General features: G+C 65.1%; 1 protein-coding gene across 1 annotated transcript; it reads left to right on the forward strand.

The window, feature by feature from the left end:
* Window positions 1–761: 761 nt before the first annotated feature.
* On the forward strand, window positions 762–20650 carry PKP1 (plakophilin 1; the record flags this gene model as incomplete). Its single annotated transcript, XM_084907502.1, is given in 8 exon segments — window positions 762–1159; window positions 9106–9206; window positions 17949–17973; window positions 17976–18220; window positions 18222–18340; window positions 19644–19788; window positions 20442–20603; window positions 20605–20650. Coding segments are annotated over 8 exon segments (1045 nt in total), but the record flags the coding sequence as incomplete, so codon positions are not given.
* Between the last annotated feature and the right edge of the window lie 334 nt (window positions 20651–20984).

Below are 20984 nucleotides of genomic sequence, written 5' to 3' on the forward strand. Positions count from 1 at the left end.
TTTTTATTGATTTTTTTTTTTTTTTTTTTTTACAGAGAGGAAGGGAGAGGGACAGAGAGCCAGAAGCATCGATGAGAGAGAAACATCGACCAGCTGCCTCCCGCACACCCCGCACTGGGGATGTGCCCACCACCGAGGCACATGCCCTTGACCGGAATAGAACCGGGGACCCTTCGGTCCGCAGGCGGACGCTCTATCCACTGAGCCACACCGGCCAGGACCAAAGGTATTTTTTAACTGAGCCCCTAACGTGCCAGGCTCCACCCTGAGGGGCTTAGTCTGACGCTTTAACAGGATCCACACGTGCTTTGCGGGGAAGTGGGGGGGGGGGTCCCGGGGGGGAGGGGTCCCCATGGGAGACGGGTTTCTCCTGTCAGGCCTCGGGCCCCACCCGGCTCTCCGCGGAGGAGAACGGGGTGTCCCACAGGCGGGAAGCCTCCCTCAGGACGGGGAGACGCGCCCACGGGGCCCCGCCTGGACCCGGGGCACAGGGGGAGGGGCTGCGGGGCGGGGGTGGGGGGGGCGTCCAGGAGCCGCAGACTCTCCCTCCTTCCTGGACAGAAGCCTCCCTCCCGGGTCCCAGGCCCCGAGCTGAGCACAGAGTTTCTCCCTGAGCCGAGGGGCGGCCCCGGGGACCTCGCCGTTCCACACCCCGTGCGCCCTGCCCCTCAGGAGCCTGGACGGCGGCGAAGGCACGGGGCGGGGCGGGCGGGGCGCGGGGGCGGTATATCCAGGCCGCGGAGGGCGGGCCCGGCCAGAGCCCGGAGGAGCAGCAGCCGCGGCGGAGGCGCAGGATCAGACAGAGGAGGAGCCGCGCGCGCCAGACACACGCAGGACGCGGTGCATGGCCGCGGGGAGCCGCTGAGCCAGAGCCGCCCGCACCCCGCACCGCGCACCGCGCACCCGGCACCCGCGCCTCCACCCGCACCCAGGCCGGCCCGCGCCCCCGCCGCCACCATGAACCACTCGCCGCTCAAGACGGCGCTGGCCCACGAGTGCTTCCCCGGCCAGGACAGCTCCACGCTGGCGCTGCCCTCGGACCAGAAGCTCAGGACCGGCACGTCGGGCCGGCAGCGCGTGCAGGAGCAGGTGCTGATGACGGTGCGGAGGCAGAAGTCCAAGTCCTCGCAGTCGTCCACGCTGACCCCCTCCCACCGAGGTACTGGCCGTGCTGTGCGCCCGCGCGCGGGGAGGGGAGGGGGTGCGTGCGCCCCGGAGGCCGCCAGGGCGCGCAGGGTGCGGGGGCGTCGGGGGGGAGGACCAGGGGGACCGGGGAGGGTGGCTGAGGCCAGAGCTAAGCCGGGTGCAAACCTAGAAGCCCCCGGCCTGTTCCGAGGACCAGGCGGCGAGGCCGTGCATGCGCCCTGGCGGAGGCCGTGGTGGCGCGCGCGGTGCGGGGGCGTCGGGGGGACCGGGGAGTGTGGCTGAGGCTGGAGCTAAGCCGGGTGCAAACCCAGAGCCGCCCTCCCCCCACCCCCCGGTCTGTCCCGAGGACCAGGCGGGGAGGGGGTGGGGGTAGCAGGGGCCCCCGCCCGCGGGCGGACTCCGGGAGGCAGCGCGCGCCGAGGGGGCTCCGGAGGCGCTGCCAGGAGCCCTCTCCACGCGTGGCGTTCGCCGTGCTCGCTCCTGCCGGGCCCTCGACGGCTTTTTTCCCAAAAAAAAAAACCTCCCCCTAACCCTGCTGCTGACCCGCCTGGGCTCCGCTAGGGCTGCGGCCGCTGGGTTCGCCCTCAGCGCCCTGTCCGTCCTGGCACCGCGGGAACGCGGGCCGCCAGCGCCCAGGCGGGTGGGACCCGGTCCGGGCGGGGCAGCAGCGCCTGGATTCCAGGGAGCGAGGGTGTCGCCAGAACCCAACGCAGGACGGGAGCGGCTCTGCGGGGCGGGGACAGGCTCTTTTTGCTACCCCCCCCCCCTCCCCACTGCGCTCCCGGCCTGGGTGTGGGAATGGAGGGGGGGGGGGCGAGACAGATCAGGGGACCCGCAGCGGGTCTGGGGACGCCCCTCTTCCCCTGGGAGCCAACAGGAACCCCCGTTTCCCACGGTCCTCCCTCCTGCCCCCCTCAGCTCTGCTGCCAACAGCGGGGACCGAGGTTGGCAATTGGGGGGTCCCCCTGAGCCCCTGGCTGAGCCCTCATGGGGGGCGCTTGTCGGCTCCATCTGGGTGCTTGTCTGACCAGGCAGCCCTCCCCACCCCCAAAGCGCCCAGACTGAGTGAGGGGGAGAGGACAGGGACCCCCAAAACTCAAGGAGGGCGACACAGTGTCGGACAGGAGGGAGACACAGCATCAGAGCGGAGGGAGACACGGCATCAGAGCGGAGGGAGACAGCATCAGAGCGGAGGGAGACACGGCATCAGAGCGGAGGGAGACACAGAATCAGAGCAGCTGGGGGAGAAACTCCAGGCCCAGTGCGTTCAGACAAAGAACCACACGCCCGCCCGTGAGACTTCGGTGTCTTTAGTAAAACTTGAGTCCGGGGCTGACAAAGACCGCAACCCAGGACCGGGGCCAGGATTTGAGGATGGGATCCAGGCCCAGTGGGAGCGAGGGTGCTGGTGATTGGAGGGGGGGCGCGGGGGACTACACCCCCTCCCCCAGGCCACTGCCCACCGCTGGCTTCTGTCCTCTCGCGCTGTCCCATCCGGAGGCAGAGGGGTGGCTGGCTGAGGGGCCCCCAGAACCCCAGACCCCCAGCCCTGGCTGGGCCCCTGGCTCCCCTCCGCCGACCTCCGCTCAAGGTCCCGCGGCCCCAGAGCCTTTGTCTCCCGCTTCGTGGGGTGCCTCGCTGGCTGCTCGCCGGAAGGTTTGGGGTACCAGAGGGGTACCCCCAGTCTGCTCCGGCCCCAGCATGAGGCTCACCTGTCCCTTTCCCCTGGGGCCTCAGCTCTGGGCTCGCAGCCCTGGGCCCCGAAACCCTCCCCTTCCTCCCACGAACCGGCACCCCAGGGGCCTTGGGCCGGGCGAGGGCTGACCCTGGTGGCGCCTAGGGACCGCTCCCCGCACGGGGCTCCCGGGCCTGCCCCTGCGGTGTGTCCCGTGACCCTGCCTGCCGCCAGGTTCCCACAGGGGCCGGGGGCCAGGCCCGGCGGCGGCGGCATCGGCGCTGGCATCGGCACCGGGGCTGGGAGAGGCGGTGAGGTCACCGGAGCTGGTGCGGCTGGTTGAGCGGCTTTGTTTCATCAGCTCCCGGTCCTCCCCAGCGGCTCCGCCCCAGCCGCCCCTGCTCGTCCCTCTCTCCCTCGTCCTCGAACCCGGCTACACCCCGAGCTCCCGCTCTGGGGCCTGGGAGGGGGGCTGGGCGGCTGGGAAGGGTCCCCCTCCCCCCAGGACATGTCTCTGGTCCCGGTGGACAGACTGGAAGCCTGATTCTGTGTCACCCACGGAGTCTCCAGCTCCTGGGGCCCAGCAGGGACCTCCGAGCAAACAATTCGGGGGCCCGGGGAAGGCCGGCCCTCCCCACTCCTGGTCCTCCCTCCCGGGGGGGTGGGGGGGCCTCTCTGTCTTGTCCCCGAGGGGAGTGGAGAGCTGGAGAGGGAGCTACGGGGGAGGAGCCTGGGTGCCTCCCCGAAACCCACCCCCCAGCCGCAGGGGGAGGAGGGACTGGGGCCTGGAGACCCCCGGAGGAGGCTGCTCGGAGTCTGCCCGCCTGGGGGGCTCTTCCCCGGAACTGGCCGCTGTTTTGGGGGTCCCTGTGCACAGAGTGTGGGGGACAGGGGATGTGGCCGTAGCCCTGACCCGCAGGGGTGCTGACCCGGGGCCGGTTGGGGGGAACGGAGACACTGGTCCACACGGGGGCTCTTTGTGGCTTTTTGAGGCATCACCCTCTGGCCCCACCCCAAGCCCCGCTGCTGCCCGGGACCTGGGGGAGCCCTAACCCTGTGGCGCCCTCATCAGGCGTGTCTCCTGCCGCGGGGGCTGCTGGGACTTTCCCCTCCAGCCCCGGCCTCCCTTCCCCACCTCCATCGGCCAGACCTGCCCTCTCCCCGGGCAGAGGGGCGGGGGCAGCGTCCTGGGGCACAGGGCACGGGGGCCTCCGGGGTGCAGGCTCAGGCTGGCCCCCACCCGCTCCCCTGGGCACAGGGGAGGCCCTTCCCGGACCCCAGACCGCGCGGACACCCGTGTGGGGCCGTGTTTTCGGGGCCGCGGCTGGGACGGGGGCTGGTGAGAGGCAGCTCTGAGCTTGTTCGGCAGCGAAACCACCAATTAAACTTCAAATGGACCGATTTTGGCTTCTTTACCACGAATCTTGGCTCGGTGCAGCGCTGGGACCAGAATTTCCACCGGCCTGCCACCGCGGGCAGCCACACGGGCGCTCCAGGGTCACGGCACCCCCCTGCCTGGCCCTGCTCATTGGCGGGGGGTTTTTTACACACATGTACACACACACACACGTAACACGTATAAACACACACACACAGGCACACACGTATAAACAATCCAATCATTGGCAGGGGATTTTTTACACACACACATACACACACACGTGTAACACATATAAACACTCACACACACATAGGCACACACGTACAAACAGTCCGCTCATTGGTGGAGGATTTTTTATACACACACACAGACACACGTGTAACACATATAAACACACACACACATAGGCACACATATACAAACAGTCCGCTCATTGGTGGAGGATTTTTTACACACACACACACACACACACGTAACATGTATAAACACTCACACACGTAACACGTATAAACACTCACACACACAGGCACACACGTATAAACAGTCCGATCATTGGCGGAGGATTTTTTAAAACACACACACATGCACACACATGCACACACGTATAAACACACACACAAATGCACACACGTATAAACACTCATGCACGCACACATACGCACATGCGTATAAACACATGCACGTGCATAAACACACATGCACACACACATAAACACACGCGCATGCACACATGCAAAATCCTCTCCGAACCCACAAAGCTGTGACTCCCCACCAGCAGTCATCCTGACTGTGCAGCCTGAGAGCCACGCCTGGGCGGGGCCCGGCACCCAGAGGCGTGTGGTGGCCTCGTGTGGCGTTATCTGTGGGCACATCGCACACATGCGCACACACGTGTGCCCACACCGCGCACACAAACATGCATGCACATGCGCACCCATACGCACGCACATGCACGCACACGCGCCCATATGTGTGCACACACATGCATGCACACGCACGCACGGCATGTCCAGGAGCCACGCTCCAAGCAGCCCTGGGCAGTGGGCAGCGGCAGGGCACCCGGGTCTGCAGGCCCGGAGCTGGGCGCGGTCCCCCCGGGAGGGGCGGTGCTCCCCGCGGGGAGCGCTGGGCGGGGAGGGAGAGACAGGCGGCGGCGCAGGTGGGGTGGGCGTGCCGCCCCGGAGCTTGGGGGTGAGGTGAGTCACCCCGCTCGGCCTGTCCCCACGGGAGGAAGGATCCCTGCGCCCTAAAAAGGCAGCGCCTGCATCTGGGAAAGCGGGGGCGGGGCCTCCCCGCGGGCCGGCTTCCCATTGGCTGGGCCCAGGTGCAGGTGTGGGCGGAGCAGCTGCTGCACTGGGAGGGCCCCGCCCCCCTGAGGCACAGGCTGTTGGACCTGGGGTTCTGGGGGGAGGGGGTAAGGATGGGGGGTCAAGGTCACCTGGACGGGGCACCGGCGGGGGGGAGCCAGGTTCCCCAAGGAGCGCCCCCCTCTGCCAGGGGCCTGGCCGCCCATCTGGAGAGACAGGGAAATGAGGATGGTCACCTGGAAGGGGGGTGATTCCCTGGTCACCGCTGGGCCAGGGACCCCCTCAAGGAGGCGACCTCACCCTGACCGGTGTGGCTCAGTGGATAGAGCGTCTTCGGCCTGCGGACTGAAGGGTCCCGGGTTCGATTCCGGTCAAGGGCATGTGCCTTGGTGGTGGGCACATCCCCAGTGGGGGGCGTGCAGGAGGCAGCTGGTCAATGTTTCTCTCTTATCAATGTTTCTGACTCTCTATCCTCCTCCCTTCCTCTCTGTAAAACATCAATAAAAAATATTTTTTTAAAAAAGAAGAAGAAAAAAAAAGAAAAAGGAGGCGACCTCGGCTCCAGGGCTGTGCTCAGCGGCTCTCACTCTCTCTCTGGTCCACCTGACTGGCCAGCAGGGGGCCTGGCTGAGCCGAGCGGAGCGGGGGTACCCCCCTCCCCGTTCCCCCCCCCCCCCCCCCCCGTGACGGGATTGGGGTGAGGGCTTCATGGAGGTGAGCCAAGCCCAGCCAAGCACCCTCTGGTGGGAGACAGGGGTCTACACCCAAAGTCATTTTTTGTAAATTTTTATTGATGTCAAAGAGGGAGAGAGAGAGAGACAGAGAGAAAGAGAAACACCCATGATGGGAGAGCATCATGGATGGATTGCCTCTTGCACGACCCCTACTGGGGATGGAGCCCACCGCACAGTGCCCTGACTGGGAATCGAACGCGTGACCTCCTGGTTCCTAGGTTGTCACTCCATGCTGAGCCATGCCGGCCGGCCTGACCCCCAAACTCAGGAGCCTTAGGCCTTGTCCCACCCGGAAGTGTGGGTTCCATGCCCCCCTCCCCCCGTCACTCCTGGACCGGAGAAGGGGGACTGGCGTTCCCGGGGGGCCTCGTCCCCCCGCCCCCCCGCCCCCCGCACCGCCTCCAGGGCAGAGAACGCCCGCAGCCGCAGGAGAGGACCGTGAGAGGAGCGAGCAGGCTCACCGGGAGGAGGCAGGATGCTCCCGGACGGCAGAGGGCTGGGGGTGACCTCACCGCAGACAGGTCCGCCCGGAGACGGGGCGGGGGCCGTGGGAGCCTCCTGGGGCCCGGGACTGTCTGTCACCGCCTGGCGCTTCCTCCGGGAGCCGCTGGCTGACCCACGCCTGCCCCGTGGTGAGAACACGCTGTGTGTGGGCAGCAGCCAAGTGCATCCGGCTGCCAGGCCTGGGGAGGCGGCAGGTGCCGATGGAGACGGGCCCAGGCCCCTCCCGGGCCCTCCTGACAGACGCCTCCTTTCTGAGGGCAGATTCTGGAGAAAGGGGGGCACCGAGCCCCCGCAATCAGCAAGGAGCTCGGCGGGGCCCCAGGACGAGGCTGAGGAGCAGGGAGGGGCGGCCCAGCGGGCGGCCCGGAGGCTGTGGGTCTGTGGGTGAGGGCACCTCTTCCTGTGCTGAACCCCAACCCCGTCGAGGAGAAGCCGGTGTCCCCAGAGGCCAGCCGGCACGCGTCATCACAGGCCGGGGGCCCCGGATCCGAGGGGGCTGGCGTGGGGTGCACAGAGGTCACCCCTGATGACCGAGGAGGAAGCTGAGGCCCAGAGGCCGGAGCCCAGCCAACGGGAAGGCCTCCCGGCTCCCGGGGCCACAGCCCGGGACACGGACGGCCGGGGGATCGTCTGTGACCGGGGAACGGAATCCGGGGTCAGTGCCCTGGCCTCTGAGGTCACGGGGGAGCCAGGGGGCAGGGGGCATCGCACCGAGGAGGTGGCACCAGGCAGGGACACGTGACATGTTTTTATTGTTTTATTTTTTGTTTATTGATGTCAGAGAGGAAGGGAGAGGGAGGGAGAGAGACACATCGACCAGCTGCCTCCTGCACGCCCCCCACTGGGGATGTGCCCGCAACCAAGGTCCATGCCCTTGACCAGAATCGAACCTGGGACCCTTCAGTCCGCAGGCCGACGCTCTATCCGCTGAGCCACACCGGTTTCAGCTCAAATGTATTTTAATTGATCTCAGAGAGGAAAGGAGAGGGAGGGAGGGAGGGAGGAACATCCATGATGAGAGAGAGGATCACGGATCGGCTGCCTCCTGCACGCTCCACACTGGGGATCGAGCCCGAGACCCGGGCCTGTGCCCTTGACCGGGAATCGAACCCTGACCCCCCAGTTCCCAGAACCCTGACGCTCCACCACGGAGCCACGAGGGCTGGGCCACCTGCCACCTCCTCAGGCTGCTCCTCCTGCTCAGGGTGCAGCCCCCTCCGTCCCCACAAAGGCCTGGGGGTCTGAGTGGGGGTGGCAGGTGGGGTTGGGGCTCACATACCAGGTGAGCCTCCAGCAAACCCCTCCCCCGAGACAGAGCCTCCAAGGAAGACGGGGCGCTCACCCCCTGAGGAGGCTCTCAGAGGCCCCCCCGAGGCCCTCACTGCGCTAGCTGGGGGCCTGTTCTTGCTCTGGATGTCGGGGTCCCAGGTGCCCCTCCCTCAGCACCGACGGCAGAGGAGGCAGAGGTGGCCGTGGGCCGGTCAGGACAGGCCTCCTGCGGGGAGGACACCTTGAACTTGGCTCTGAACTGGCGAAGTCAAGGGTCAAGGCCAAAGGTCAAGGCCGAGGGTCAATGCCAAGGGTCAAGGCCGAGGAGAAACGGCAGACAAGGCGTGGGCCCTGGGAGCTTGTGTCAGGACGGTAGGGGCTGTCCTCTGGTGAAGGGGAGAGGAGAGAAGGGGACCCCCCACCCAGGAAGCCCAACCCCAACGCCACTGGCTGCTAATAACCCCAACCACCCCGTCACCGAGACGCCTGTCATTGTGGGGCGCGGGGCCCGGAAAACAGTAATTAATCCTCACAGGGGGCCCCCCTCTCCGGCCGGAGATGCAGGAAGGGGCGGGAGCCCCCCCCCCCGGGGGGCTGGGCTGGGCTGGGGGCGGAGCCGGCACCCTGCCCCCTGGGGCTCCCGCCTGCAGAGGCTGCCCGAGGCCTGCCCCTGGGCTCCGGCAGAGGTGCCCCTGGGCTCCGGCAGAGGCAGAGGCTGCCCCCGGGCTCCTGACCCTGACCTCCGGCCGGCATGGCCCTCTCCTGCGGGTCCTCCCCGAGCCGCCAGCTCCTCTTTGTGGGGCGCGGGGTGGTGATCCCCTGGAACGGGACGGCGCTGCTCCTGGCCTGTGGGTGTCCCGACGCCGCCCGAGAGCCGGGGAGGGGGGTCACCCCAGACTCTGTCCCAGCTGCTGTCTGCACCGGCCGGCCTGGGCCCTGGCTGAGGAGGAGGAGGGGGAGGAGGGGGACAGCACGGGTCAGTCTGGTCCCGTCTCTCCTCCTCCGAGGTGCAGGCCGACCCCTCGGATCCATCGGGCGGGCGGTGAGGAGCCGGCCGGTCCCTCGGCCTGACCCCTGCCTCTCCCTCAGGTTCCATGTACGACGGCCTGGCGGACAACTACAACTACGGGACCGCCAACCGAAGCTACTACACCAAGCTGCAGGCGGGCAGCGGCTCCTGGGCCTACCCGGTAAGGAGCCGAGCGTCTGTGGGGGGAGGGGGGCGGGGGGCGGGGAGCAGGGGACCCCCACCGACACGGAGGGCCCCTGGGGGCCGCTGGGATGTTTCTGAGTGTCTCCAGTGAGAGCCATTCTCCAAAAGCATCAGGAAAAAAAATATATATTTTTTGAATCCTCACCCAAGGCTGTTTTCCCATCGTTTTGGGGGGTTTTTTTAGAGAGAGGGGAAGGGAAGGAGGGAAAGAGAGAAACGTCCATGTGAGAGAGACACATGGATGGCTTGCCTCCTGCACAAAACCCCCAACCAGGGCTGGGGATCGAACCAGCCACCCAGGTACATTGCTCTTGACTAGGAATCGGGCCCGTGACCCTTCGGTACCTGGGCCGACGCTCTAGCCACCAGGCCACACCAGCCAAGGCCGTGGGTGGGCCTTCCTTCCCGTCTTGTGAGGGCTCGTTGGACATTTCTGTGTCTCCAGGGAGAGGAAAAACTCTTTAGACACACCCACCAAGAGTTTTTAAAAATATATTTTATTTCTGAGAGAAGGGGAGAGGGATAGAGAGCTACAAACATGGATGAGAGAGAAACATGGATCAGCTGCCTCCTGCACACGCCCCACTGGGGATGTGCCCGCCACCAAGGTCCACGTCCTTGACCGGAATCGAACCCGGAAGGACCCTCCAGTCCACAGGCCGGCGCTCTGTCCACGGAGCCACACCGGTCAGGGCAAAGGGTCACTTTGTAAAGTCCACATGGCTGTGTCTGATGGGGTCCCAGCCCCTCCATTCCCTGGCTCCCCTTGATTCTGTTGGATTCAGCAAGTCTGTGCTGGTATTAGAAACCTCTTTGTTGGGCCCTCAAAGCTCGTGCAGGGGGGCGGGGGGTGGAGGCTGCTGTCCGGGGGGGGGGGGGGGCTGGGGCGCCGTCTTCGAGGGGCTCAGTGCTCAGGGGTGCCCCCCCCCACCCGCTGCCGGGGTCCTGGGCGGGGAGACAGACCTGGGCGGTGCATGAGCCAGGAATGTCTTGTCAACGTGACTGCTTCCTGCTCAGGCTCCTGTTGGGGCTCATTAGGAGCTTTGTGTTCGGTGTGTGTTTGTTGGTTTTGTGTGTTATTGGCGAGGGACTAAACTTAGGGACCCCAGCCAGGATCTGCTGGAGACCAAGTTCCCCCTGTGTGTGTTTTGTTTTCTGATTCCTTTAAAAAAAAATTATATATATATATATATATATATATATATATATATATATATATATATATATATTTGATTTTTTTTTTTTTTACAGAAATGGAGGGAGAAGGAGAGAGATAGAAACATCGATGAGAGAGAATCACCGATCAGCTGCCTCCTGCACGCCCCCCTCCCACTGGGGATGTGCCCGCCACCAAGGTCCATGCCCTTGACCGGAATCGAACCCGGGACCCTTCCATCCGCAGGCCGACGCTCTATCCACTGAGCCACACTGGCCGGGGCCTTTTCTGATTCTGAATATCAGTGGGTACCCTGGGTGCCACCTGAGCCCAGGGGACAGACCCCTCGGGGGGCGACAGGCCAGGCCCGGATGTGGAATCCGGGGCTGGACAGAGAGTGGCGGCCGGCCAGCCGGGGAGCCAGGGCCCGGCTCCCGCGGGCGGGGTGGGTGAGAGCCGGGAGGGCAGGGCGCTGGGTGGGACCCGTGGGGCGGGCAGGAGATGAACAATCTGGCTGGTGCTGACAAGGCAGATGGCACCGGATCCAGATAAACCTCCCCACACCGCCTCCGGGGGCGCCGGTCCTCCCGCCGGGGAAACGGGGGCGGGGCCCCTGGGCGGCCGTCACTCACAGGTGGATACATTGTTGCATCAGCCCTGGTGCCTGAAACTTTGTATCCAGCTTGGTTACAAGCGTGAGACTTTGTATCCAGGCGCCGTCAGCATGGCCACTGAGCCCACTGTGGGCCTTGGCTCCGATGCCCGGGCGCCCGAGGCCCCCCTCCCCCCCCCGCACCCCGTTTTCTGCCAGGGGAAACCCCTTCTCTTCCCCGCACCCCGGGCCCCCCTCCTGCCCGCCCTCCCTGGCGGGGCTCAGACGTGACTCACGCGGGCACCTGCCGGGGCAGGTCCTGTCTCCGCTCCGCCCCGGAGGCTCTGGGAACGGCCGGGGCTGCGTGCTCACGGGGCTTTGGGGAGGAGGAAGCCGGACGGTGCGGACGGGAGCCAGGCCCGCGGGCAGAGGAGCCGGGTGGGGCCAGGTGGGGGTGGGGGGGAGAAAGAGAGCGGAGGGGAAAGTAGCCAAGGTTGGGGCACAGCGGGTCCCCCGCCTGGGGACTTCCCAGCCGAGATAGGACAGGCACGGGGGCCATGTGACCCCCACCCCACCCCACCCCACCCTCACCCCCACCCCACCCCACCCCTACCCCACCCCACCCCTCAATAGGAGAGAGAGAGTCGGCCACGCTTCCTTTCTCTCTGCAGAGAGCAAATGTGGGCCACCTAGCAGCTACCTGACTTAAGGCACAAGCACACACACGCACATACTCACACACACTCACATACACACAGTCACACACATACTCACTCACATACACTCACATACACACAGTCACACACACACTCTCACACACACTCACATACACACAGTCACACACACTCACATACACACACACTCACATGCACACACATGCACTCACACACATATACACACTCATACCTACATGCACACACTCACATGCATGGACACACACATGCATGCACACTCATACTCACACACACTCATACACACATACACTCGCACACGTGCACACACTCGTACACACACATGCTCACACACACACAGGCACACATGCACGCATGCCAGGCTGACCTCCTTCCGGCTCACCCCCCCTCAGCCTCCAATGCCCTGTCCGTGCCCGCCGGGCCTCTGCCGGCTCCCGGGGCCCAGGGGAGGGAATGGGGGGCCACAGGCTCACCCCCACCCCCCGCAGGCCGGCTCCGGCTCCCAGAGGCAGCCAGGGAAGGACGGTGTGTGCCAACCTGTGTACCGTGCCAGCCCGTGACTCACTGCCACCCGCCCGGAGATAGGAGGGTCCCTGGGGCCCCGGGCGCCCCCAGCAAGAAGAGACAGCACCCCGCTTGCCGAGGGACAGAACGTGCCCGAGAGCGCAGAGCCGGGAGCCGGCAGAGACGGGCTGTGCCCAGGCCCCGCAGCACCCACCCCCCCACCCCCACCCCACCCACCCCCACCCCACCACCCCACCCAGAGAGCACAGCCGGCCCCAGGCCTGTTCTCGCCGGCACCCGGCTGAGCCCCAGACACTCCCTGCTTTTAAACTGTGGGGGCGCCTCTGTCTGGGGTGCCCCCCAGGGAGGAGCCCCCCCCCAAGCTCCTGCCCATGCGGGTGGTCGGCCTCCAGGGGGCAGGGAAGTGCCTGCTGCCCAGGGCCCAGGCTCAGTGGGAGGGGCTCCCATTTGTCTCAGAGGCCTGAGGCCCCGCCCCCAGGCTGAGGGGTTGGGTGAGGCCTGGACATGGGGTTCCCCCCTGCCCTGTCCCTGCCCCATGACCCCTGGCCTCAGGCGTACCATCAACTCAGACCAGCTCCCTGCAGCCCTGAGTCCCACCGCCCGTATCCTTGCTCAGGGAAGTCAGAGACCATAGCCCCGGCCAGTGTGGCTCAGTGGAGAGAGCGCCCGCCTGCGGACCGAAGGGTCCCGGGTTCGATTCCGGTGAAGGGCAGGGACCTCATTTGCAGGCTCCTCCCCGGCCTGGGCCCTGGTCGGGGCGCGTGCAGGAGGCAAAAACCCATCGATGTGTTTCTCTCCCATCGACATTTCTCTCCGCCTCTCCCTCTCTCTCCCCGATGCTCCCCAAAATATCCCGGGGTGAGGATGAACACGTTAAAAAATAGAAAATAAATGGTGGTGGCTCCGTGGATAGAGCGTCTGCCTGCGGACTGAAGGGTCCCAGGTTCGATTCCCGTCAAGGGCATGTACCTTGGTTGCGGGCACATCCCCAGTGGAGGGGGGGGAGGGTGCAGGAGGCAGCTGATGGATGTTTCTCTCTCATCGATGCTTCTATCTCTCTATCCCTCTCTCCCTCCCTGTAAAAAGATCAATTAAAAAATACATTTTAAAATAATGGTGGTGGGGCCGGCCAGATGCCCCCCGGGCCTTCCCCCACCCAGCCCAGCGCCAGGCCCCACCCTGCTCCCGGCCACCGGGGAGGGGTGCTCGAGAGGAGCTCAGGAGGAGACCGGACCCCACCCACCCCCCAACGCCCCAGGCCCACCTCTGGTGACTCAGGCATGGCTCCCACACTGAGCCTCCCTCTGCTGAGCAAGCAGGTCCCCGCCCCCTCCCCCAGCGCCCAGCCCTGGGCCCGAGCACCCCTCCCAGCCGCCCTCCCTGGGGACCCTGGGGAGGGTGGGGCAGAGCTGCCCGCCACCTGCAAGGCCCCCTTTCCTCCCTGCATCGGGGTCTGCCCAGCCCTGGCCCCAATCCCAGGCAGATCCCAGCCCCTGGGTGCCCCCCCCCCCGGGCACGGAGTGGCCCTGTGTGCGGCTCCCACGGGGAGGGTGATGGAGAGGCCGGCCCGGGCTCCGCTGGGCTGGGTGTGCTGGGGGGGAGGAGCAGGGCACGCCCGGGGGAGCCGGTCGGGCCGGCCTCGCCCGGCTGGTTTCACTGGGCTCATCGGCTCATCACCGGCTCGTCACCAGGAGCCACGTCCTGGCTCCCCGGGCGGGCAGTGCGGTCTGGTCAGCCTGGCCGCCCAGCTGCTGCCGCCGGGGCCGTGGGCAGAAGGGAGGGGCGGGGCCGGGCATGTGTGTGTGTGTGTGTGTGTGTGTGTGTGTCTGTGTGTGTCTGTGTGTGTATCTGTGTGTGTGTGTATCTGTGTGTGTCTGTGTGTGTGTGTCTGTGTGTGTGTGTCTGTGTGTGTGTCTCTGTGTGTGTCTCTGTGTGTGTCTGTGTGTGTGTGTCTGTGTGTGTCTCTCTGTGTGTGTCTGGGTGTGTGTGTCTGTGTGTGTCTCTCTGTGTGTATGTGTGTGTGTCTCTGTGTGTGTGTCTCTGTGTGTGTGTGCCTGTGTGTGTTTCTGTGTGTGTCTGTATGTCTGTGTGTGTCTGTGTGTGTATGTGTCTGTGTGTGTATGTCTGTCTGTGTGTGTGTGTGTGTGTGTGTGTCTCTGTGTGTGTGTCTGTGGGTCTCTCTGTGTGCCTGTGTGTGTCCGAGGCAGAGACTCCTTGGGCTCCCGGGCAGACGAGGGCTAATGATGCTTTGTCTGAGGGAGGTCAAGGCTGGCACCAGCCGGCAGGCGCCAGGCCCTCGGACAGGGCGGGGCTGGCGGGAGAGTCCGGAGGGGGGGCACCAGAAGCCACCCCTTCCTCCCCACACGGTGGCCCCCGTCCCACCCCGTGGCCCAGGCCCGCGGCCCGCAAACGCCTTCATCCACAGAGCCAAACGCCAACAGCACAGTGATGGACACGTCTCTGGAGAGCCACACGTTTTAAACGTAATCTCCTCCGAACGCCACGTCTTCCGCACACTCGCCCAGGCCGTGGTGTTCTGTGAAAGAGCCGCCCTCCAGGGGCCAAAGGGCCGCCTGTGGCTCAGGAGCCACAGTTTGCTGACCACAGGGTTAGGGTGCTGAGTGGGGGGCTCAGACCGGAGGGCAGGGAGGCCCATCTGCCATCCCTGATGCTTCTGCCTCCCTCTCCCTCTCCCTCCCTCTCCGACACGAGTAACATTTTATCGTTTTGAAAACAGAAAAAGAAGGAAAAGGAAGGGAGAGACTCTGGGCTGGGGGCGCCCGGCGGGGTGAGGAGGGGAGGAGGGCAGGAGCTGGGTGAGCCCAGCACCCCATCATTAGCCGAAAAGGGGCAGCACTGGGCCTGGGCGGGAGAGGCCCTGGCGCGCCCCCCCCCCCCCCCCCCCCCGTAGGTTCCGGCGGGCAGAGGTACGCCTCCCGGGCGCCCCCTGCTGTCCAGCCCAGGCCTCTCTGGGACTGAGGGATCAGCTCCGCCCCCAGGAAGTGAGGTTCCCGCCTTTGGAATGCTCTGATCAGCCCAGCGGAGGCTGGAGACTCCCAGGGAGTCACAGACCAGGGGGCTGTATTCAGGCCGCAGACGGCTATCTGTGTGTGTGTGGGGGGGGGGGCGCGTGGGAGCCAGCTCTCCTATCTGCTGGGCCAGGTGTGCACGCGGGAATACACACACACACACGCACACACACACGCACACGCACGCACACGCATGCACACGCACACAGGCCGTCCCGCCGGCTGGAATGGAGGGGGCGTCCGTGTTCGTCCCCGTGACTGAGAGGCAGCTGCTGGCTTTCGGGCCCCGGGGGCTGGCAGGCTGAGGTCCCCGCGCACAGAGGGGAATTGTCCTCCCGGGATGCCAGCCGCGCCCACGCCATTCCTGCAGGTGCCAGCCGGCTGGGCCCCGTGCCTCCGCGTTGATGAAACTCTGAGGGACAGGGCTCCGCGGTGGAGGGTCGGCCTGTGAGCCAGGAGGTCAGGGTTCGATTCCCGGGTGGCGGGCTCCATCCCCAGTAGGGGAGGGCGGGCAGGAGGCAGTGGTGGATGTTTCTCTCTGTCTCTCCCTCTCTCCCCCTTCCTCTCTGAAATGAATAAAATTATATTGAGAGAGAGAGAGAGAGAGAGAGAGAGAGAGAGAGAGAGAGAAAAGGGCTCTAACCAGTGTGGCTCAGTGGATAGAGTGTTGGCCTGTGGACTGAAGGGTTCCGGGTTTGATTCTGGTCAGGGGCATGTACCTGGGTTGCGGGCACATCCCCAGTAGGGGGTGTGCAGGAGGCAGCTGATCGATGTTTCTCTCATCGATGTTTCTAACTCTCTATCCCTCTCCCTTCCTCTCTTTAAAAAAATCAATAAAATATATTTTGAGAGAGAGAGAGAGAGAGAGAGAGAGAGAGAGAGAGAGAGAGAGAAGGGGGCTGGGGGAGAACAGTTGCTGGGACACGGTTGTCTGTGCAGGCAGGGCTGGGCCACCCCAGACTATGCCGCCCACCTGCCCCGGGACACGGGAGCTGGGTGCGGTTCCCAGAAACGGGCGCGGCTGCTGGAGTGCGGCTGATGGGAAGTGCAGTCCACAGTGGTGTCCCCCACCCACCCCCGGGGGGGGGCCCCAGCCCCCTCCCCATGGGCCAGGCCTCCCTGCTCCTGCCCAGCCAGAAAGCAGAGCCCGGAGCCCGGGGGCTCCCTCCGGGGCGCAGGGGGGTCCTGGGGCACTGGGTCTGCCCAGGAGGAGCGTCTGCCTCCACATCAGGTGACAGATGGCGACGGGCGTGTCCTGTGGGAGAACAAGGCGCCCCTGTCCGGTCCTGTCCCCCTCCCTCGAGGCTGCGGGGCTGGGAGGCTCGGCTCTCCCGGGGAGAGTGGAGGGGAGGGGCGGGGCCTGGCTGCCTGCTGGCGTGGTGTCTGCAAGGTGTGCAGTCCGTCCGTCCGTCCGTCCATCCGGGCACTGGCCACGCTGTCCCCTCGCCTGCCCCAGGCCCCTGGCTGCTCACTTCCCTCCGGACACCCCGGAGGGCGGGAGGGTTTGACCCTGTGTGGGTAGAAGCCCGCCCGGCCCGGGCGCACAGTGGGAGTGCGGGTGGCGTTGGCGGGCGCACAGTGGGAGTGCGGGTGGCGTTGGCGGGCGCACAGTGGGTGGCACGTGGCGTTGGCGGGCGCACAGTGGGTGGCACGTGGCGTTGGCGGGCGCACAGTGGGTGGCACGTGGCGTTGGCGGGCGCACAGTGGGAGTGCGGGTGGCGTTTGCGGGCGCACAGTGGGTGGCACGTGGCGTTGGCGGGCGCACAGTGGGAGTGCGGGTGGCGTCGGCGGGCGCACAGTGGGAGTGCGGGTGGCATTGGCGAACGCCATTGCCAAGGCCCGGGGGGCAGGGCACCGCGGGCTCCAGGCACAGCCCTCAGGCTCCTGGACTGAGACGGGGCCGTGGGGGAGGCGCTGGGCCGTGGGCGGCCTGGGGCTCGGTACTTCCACCCAGTGTAAGTACTTACACCTGGGGCTCGGTACTTCCCCCCACCCTGGGGCGCTGCTCTGAGCCTCTCCCCGCAGAGAGGGAGCGACAGGGACTCCCCGGCCTGAGTGGCCACATCTGGTGTAAGATCGGAATCACCCAGATGCCTGATCTCCCCCCCAACACACATACACACACACACACTCACACATACACACACGCTCACAAAGCCACATACTCACACACATACACACTTTAAAAATTATATGTATATAATATAAATATATACTTAAATATATAAATGTAAATATAAATAATATAATTACAAATCATATATATATATTTGATCTCAAAGAGGAAGGGAGAGGGAAAGAGAGATAGAAACATCCACGATGAGAGAGAATCACTGATCGGCTGCCTCCTGCATGCCCCCTCCTGTGGATGGAGCCCACAGCCCAGGCCTGTGCCCTGACCAGGAATCGAACCCCCAACCTCCTGGTTCCCAGGTTGGCGCTCCACCACTGAGCCACCCCAGCTGGACTCTAGTCCGTCCTTTAAAAGGATGGTCACAGCCTGCTACCCTGATTTCAGAATCCATCCGGGGCCACAGCCCGAGGGTGGGAAATACTGTGTCAGGCACTGGTAACGGTTCCTGGGCCCCCAGCCTCCTGGGTTCCGTGAGCATCCATCGCTGCGGGCCAGGGGACCCCCACTGAGCCGTTCTCTCTCTCCTCTCTCTCTCTCTCTCTCTCTCTCTCTCTCTCTCTCTCTCTCTCCCCCCCCCCCCCCCGGAAACAGATGTACAACGGGACCCTCAAGCGGGAGCCGACAACCGGCGCTTCAGCTCCTACAGCCAGATGGAGAGCTGGGGCCGCCACCACCCGCGGGGCGCCTGCCACACGGGCGCGGGCAGCGACATGTGCTTCCTGCAGAAGCTCAAGGCCAGCCGCAGCGAGCCCGACCTCTACTGCGACCCGCGCGGCACGCTGCGCCGGGGCCCGCCGGGCGCCAAGGGCCACAAGGGCACGCAGAGCCGCTACAGCTTCTACAGCGCCTGCAGCGGCCAGAAGCCCCGCCCGCAAGTGCCCGCCGCGCCCGCCCTCCTGCGCCTCCAAGCAGGACCCCGTGTGCGTGCCGCCGCTGGCCTGCAACAAGGACCTGTCCTTCGGCCACTCCCGCGCCAGCTCCAAGTGAGTGCTGCTGGGGGCGGGGCCTGGGCCAGCGGGGCGGGGATAGGGCAGGGCCTGGGCTGGGGGCGGGGCCTGCGTCAGAGGGGGCGGGGATAGGGCAGGGCCTGGGGCTGGGGGCGGGGATAGCGTAGGGCCTGGTCCGAAGGAACAGATGTGAGAGACTTTGAGAATTAGCTAGCTTTGGGAATGGAGGCAGGAGAGATGGTTGGATGGATGGGTGGATGGGTAGATGGATGAATTGATGAATGGATGGATGGACGGGTGGATGGATGGGTGGATGGGTGGATGCATGATGGATGGATGGATGGATGGATGGAAGGATGGATGGATGGATGAATGGATGGATGGATGGGTGGGTGGATGGGTGGATGGATGAATGGATGGATGGATGGATGGATGGATGGATGGATGGGTAGATGGATGATGGACGGGTGGATAGATGAATTGATGGGTGGACCATTGATGGATGTATGGATACAAATATACACAGATGAAGGGAAAGAGGGAAGATGGATGGATGAATTGATGGATGAATGGATGAGTAGATGGATGATGGATGGGTGGATGGATGAATTGATAGGTGGACGCATGATGGATGGATGGATGGATGGATACAAGTATGCACAGATAAAGGGAAAGAGGGAAGATGGATGGATGAATTGATGGATGGATGGGTATATTGATGGGTGGCTGGATGGATGATGGATGGATGGATATAAGTATGCACAGATAAAGGGAAAGAGGGAAGATGGATGGATGGATGGATATATTGATGGGTGGGCGGATGGATGATGGATGGATGGATACATAGATGTATGCACAGATGAAGGGAAAGAGGGAAGATGGATGGATGGATATATTGATGGGTGGGTGGATGGATGGATGGATGGATGGATACATAGATGTATGCACAGATGAAGGGGAAAGAGGGAAGGTGGATGGATGGATGTGTGGAGGCCTGTCCATTCCCTTCCAGTTGCCCAGCCCCTGGCACAGGTGTGAGAGATGGCAGGGCGGGCGGGCAGCTTCCCTTGAGCACAGGGCAGAGGTGCCTCCCCACTTAGACACTAGCCCATGTCCAGGTCCTCATCATGGCGAGTGTCCACGCCAGGGCGAGCCTGTCCCCTCCCTGCCCTGAGGCACAGAGGTGTCCCAGGCGGGCCTTGCCCTGGTCTCCGGAGGGCAGTGAGGCTGAGCCAGGTTGGGTGCGCAGAGAGGATGCTCCGGCCCCAGGCCCCGCCCCTGGGCCCCGGTAACCCCGCCCCGCGGACCCCGTAACCCCGCCCCGCGGCCCTGCCTCCAGGATCTGCAGCGAGGACATCGAGTGCAGCGGGCTGACCATCCCCAAGGCCGTGCAGTACCTGTGCTCCCAGGATGAGAAGTACCAGGCCATCGGGGCCTACTACATCCAGCACACCTGCTTCCAGGACGAGTCGGCCAAGCAGCAGGTACCACAGGCTGCACCCCGCCCGCCCGCCCCTGTCCCAGCTGTTCGCCTGGGCGGCATCGGCCTGGCCTGCGTTCTCAGAGGGGTGGGGGCACTCTCTGTCGCTCCCTCCCCCCTGCCCAGCACCCTGGGGCGGGCAGTGTGCTTGGCGTTGCCCACGATCAGAGCTTGGGCAACTTGACCTTGTGTGCGGAGCAAAGCCCTCTGGTTGAGAGTACATTTCTCACGGGATCTTGACCACCAAACTCCCGAGGAGGAAACGGGGTTCGGCAGGAGGGGTGCTCCCCTGAGTGTGTCCACTCAGACCTGACTTCCCATCTTTTCTTTTTTTTTTAATATATATATATATTTATTGACTTTTAGAGGGAAAAGAGAGAAAGACACCCATGATGAGAGAGAATCATGGACCGGCTGCCTCCTGCACACCCCCCAGCTAAGGATCGAGCCCGCAACCGGGGCGTGTGCCCTGCCTGGGGATCGAACCCTGCCCTCCTGGTTCCTGGGTGGACCGACGCTCCACCACCGCGGAGCCACGCCGACCGGCTGAGTCCCCTTTCTGGCCCGTTCCCACGGGGTCGCACGGCTCCTGGCCCGGGGCCGGCGGGCCAGGGGGCCTGAGCCCCGCCCTGACCGGCGCCCCCCCGCTACCCCCAGGTCTACCAGCTCAGCGGCATCAGCAAGCTCGTGGACCTGCTGCGCAGCCCCAACCAGAACGTGCAGCAGGCGGCGGCCGGCGCGCTGCGCAACCTGGTCTTCCGGAGCACCGCCAACAAGCTGGAGACGCGGCGGCAGGGCGGCATCCGCGAGGCGGTCAGCCCTGCTGCGGGCCACGCGCAGCGCGGAGATCCAGAAGCAGCTCACCGGTGGGCACAGGCCCGGGGCGGGACCACGCACGGGGCGTGGAGGGGAGGGGCCACGCACAGGGATAGGGAGGGGGCGGGGCTATGCACATGGTGGGAGAGCGGGCGGGGCCGTGGGTTTGGAGAGGGGCGTGGGTCGGGCAGGGGGCGGGAGAGGGGGCGGGGCCATGCACGGGGGTGGCCAGATGGGACCCTGGCATTCTGCATGTGCCTGGGGCTCAGGTCTTGGGGAGGATCTTGGGTAAAGGGGTGCAAGGTTGGTGTCCAGGCGGGACCCCCTCCAGCAGGCCTGGGGGGGGGGGGTTTCTGGGCGAAGGGGACAGGGGCCAATGGGTCT

The sequence above is a fragment of the Pipistrellus hanaki genome (assembly GCF_964339955.1).
Source record: "Pipistrellus hanaki genome assembly, contig: scaffold_125, whole genome shotgun sequence".
In the NCBI taxonomy this organism is placed as follows: Eukaryota; Metazoa; Chordata; class Mammalia; order Chiroptera; family Vespertilionidae; genus Pipistrellus; species Pipistrellus hanaki.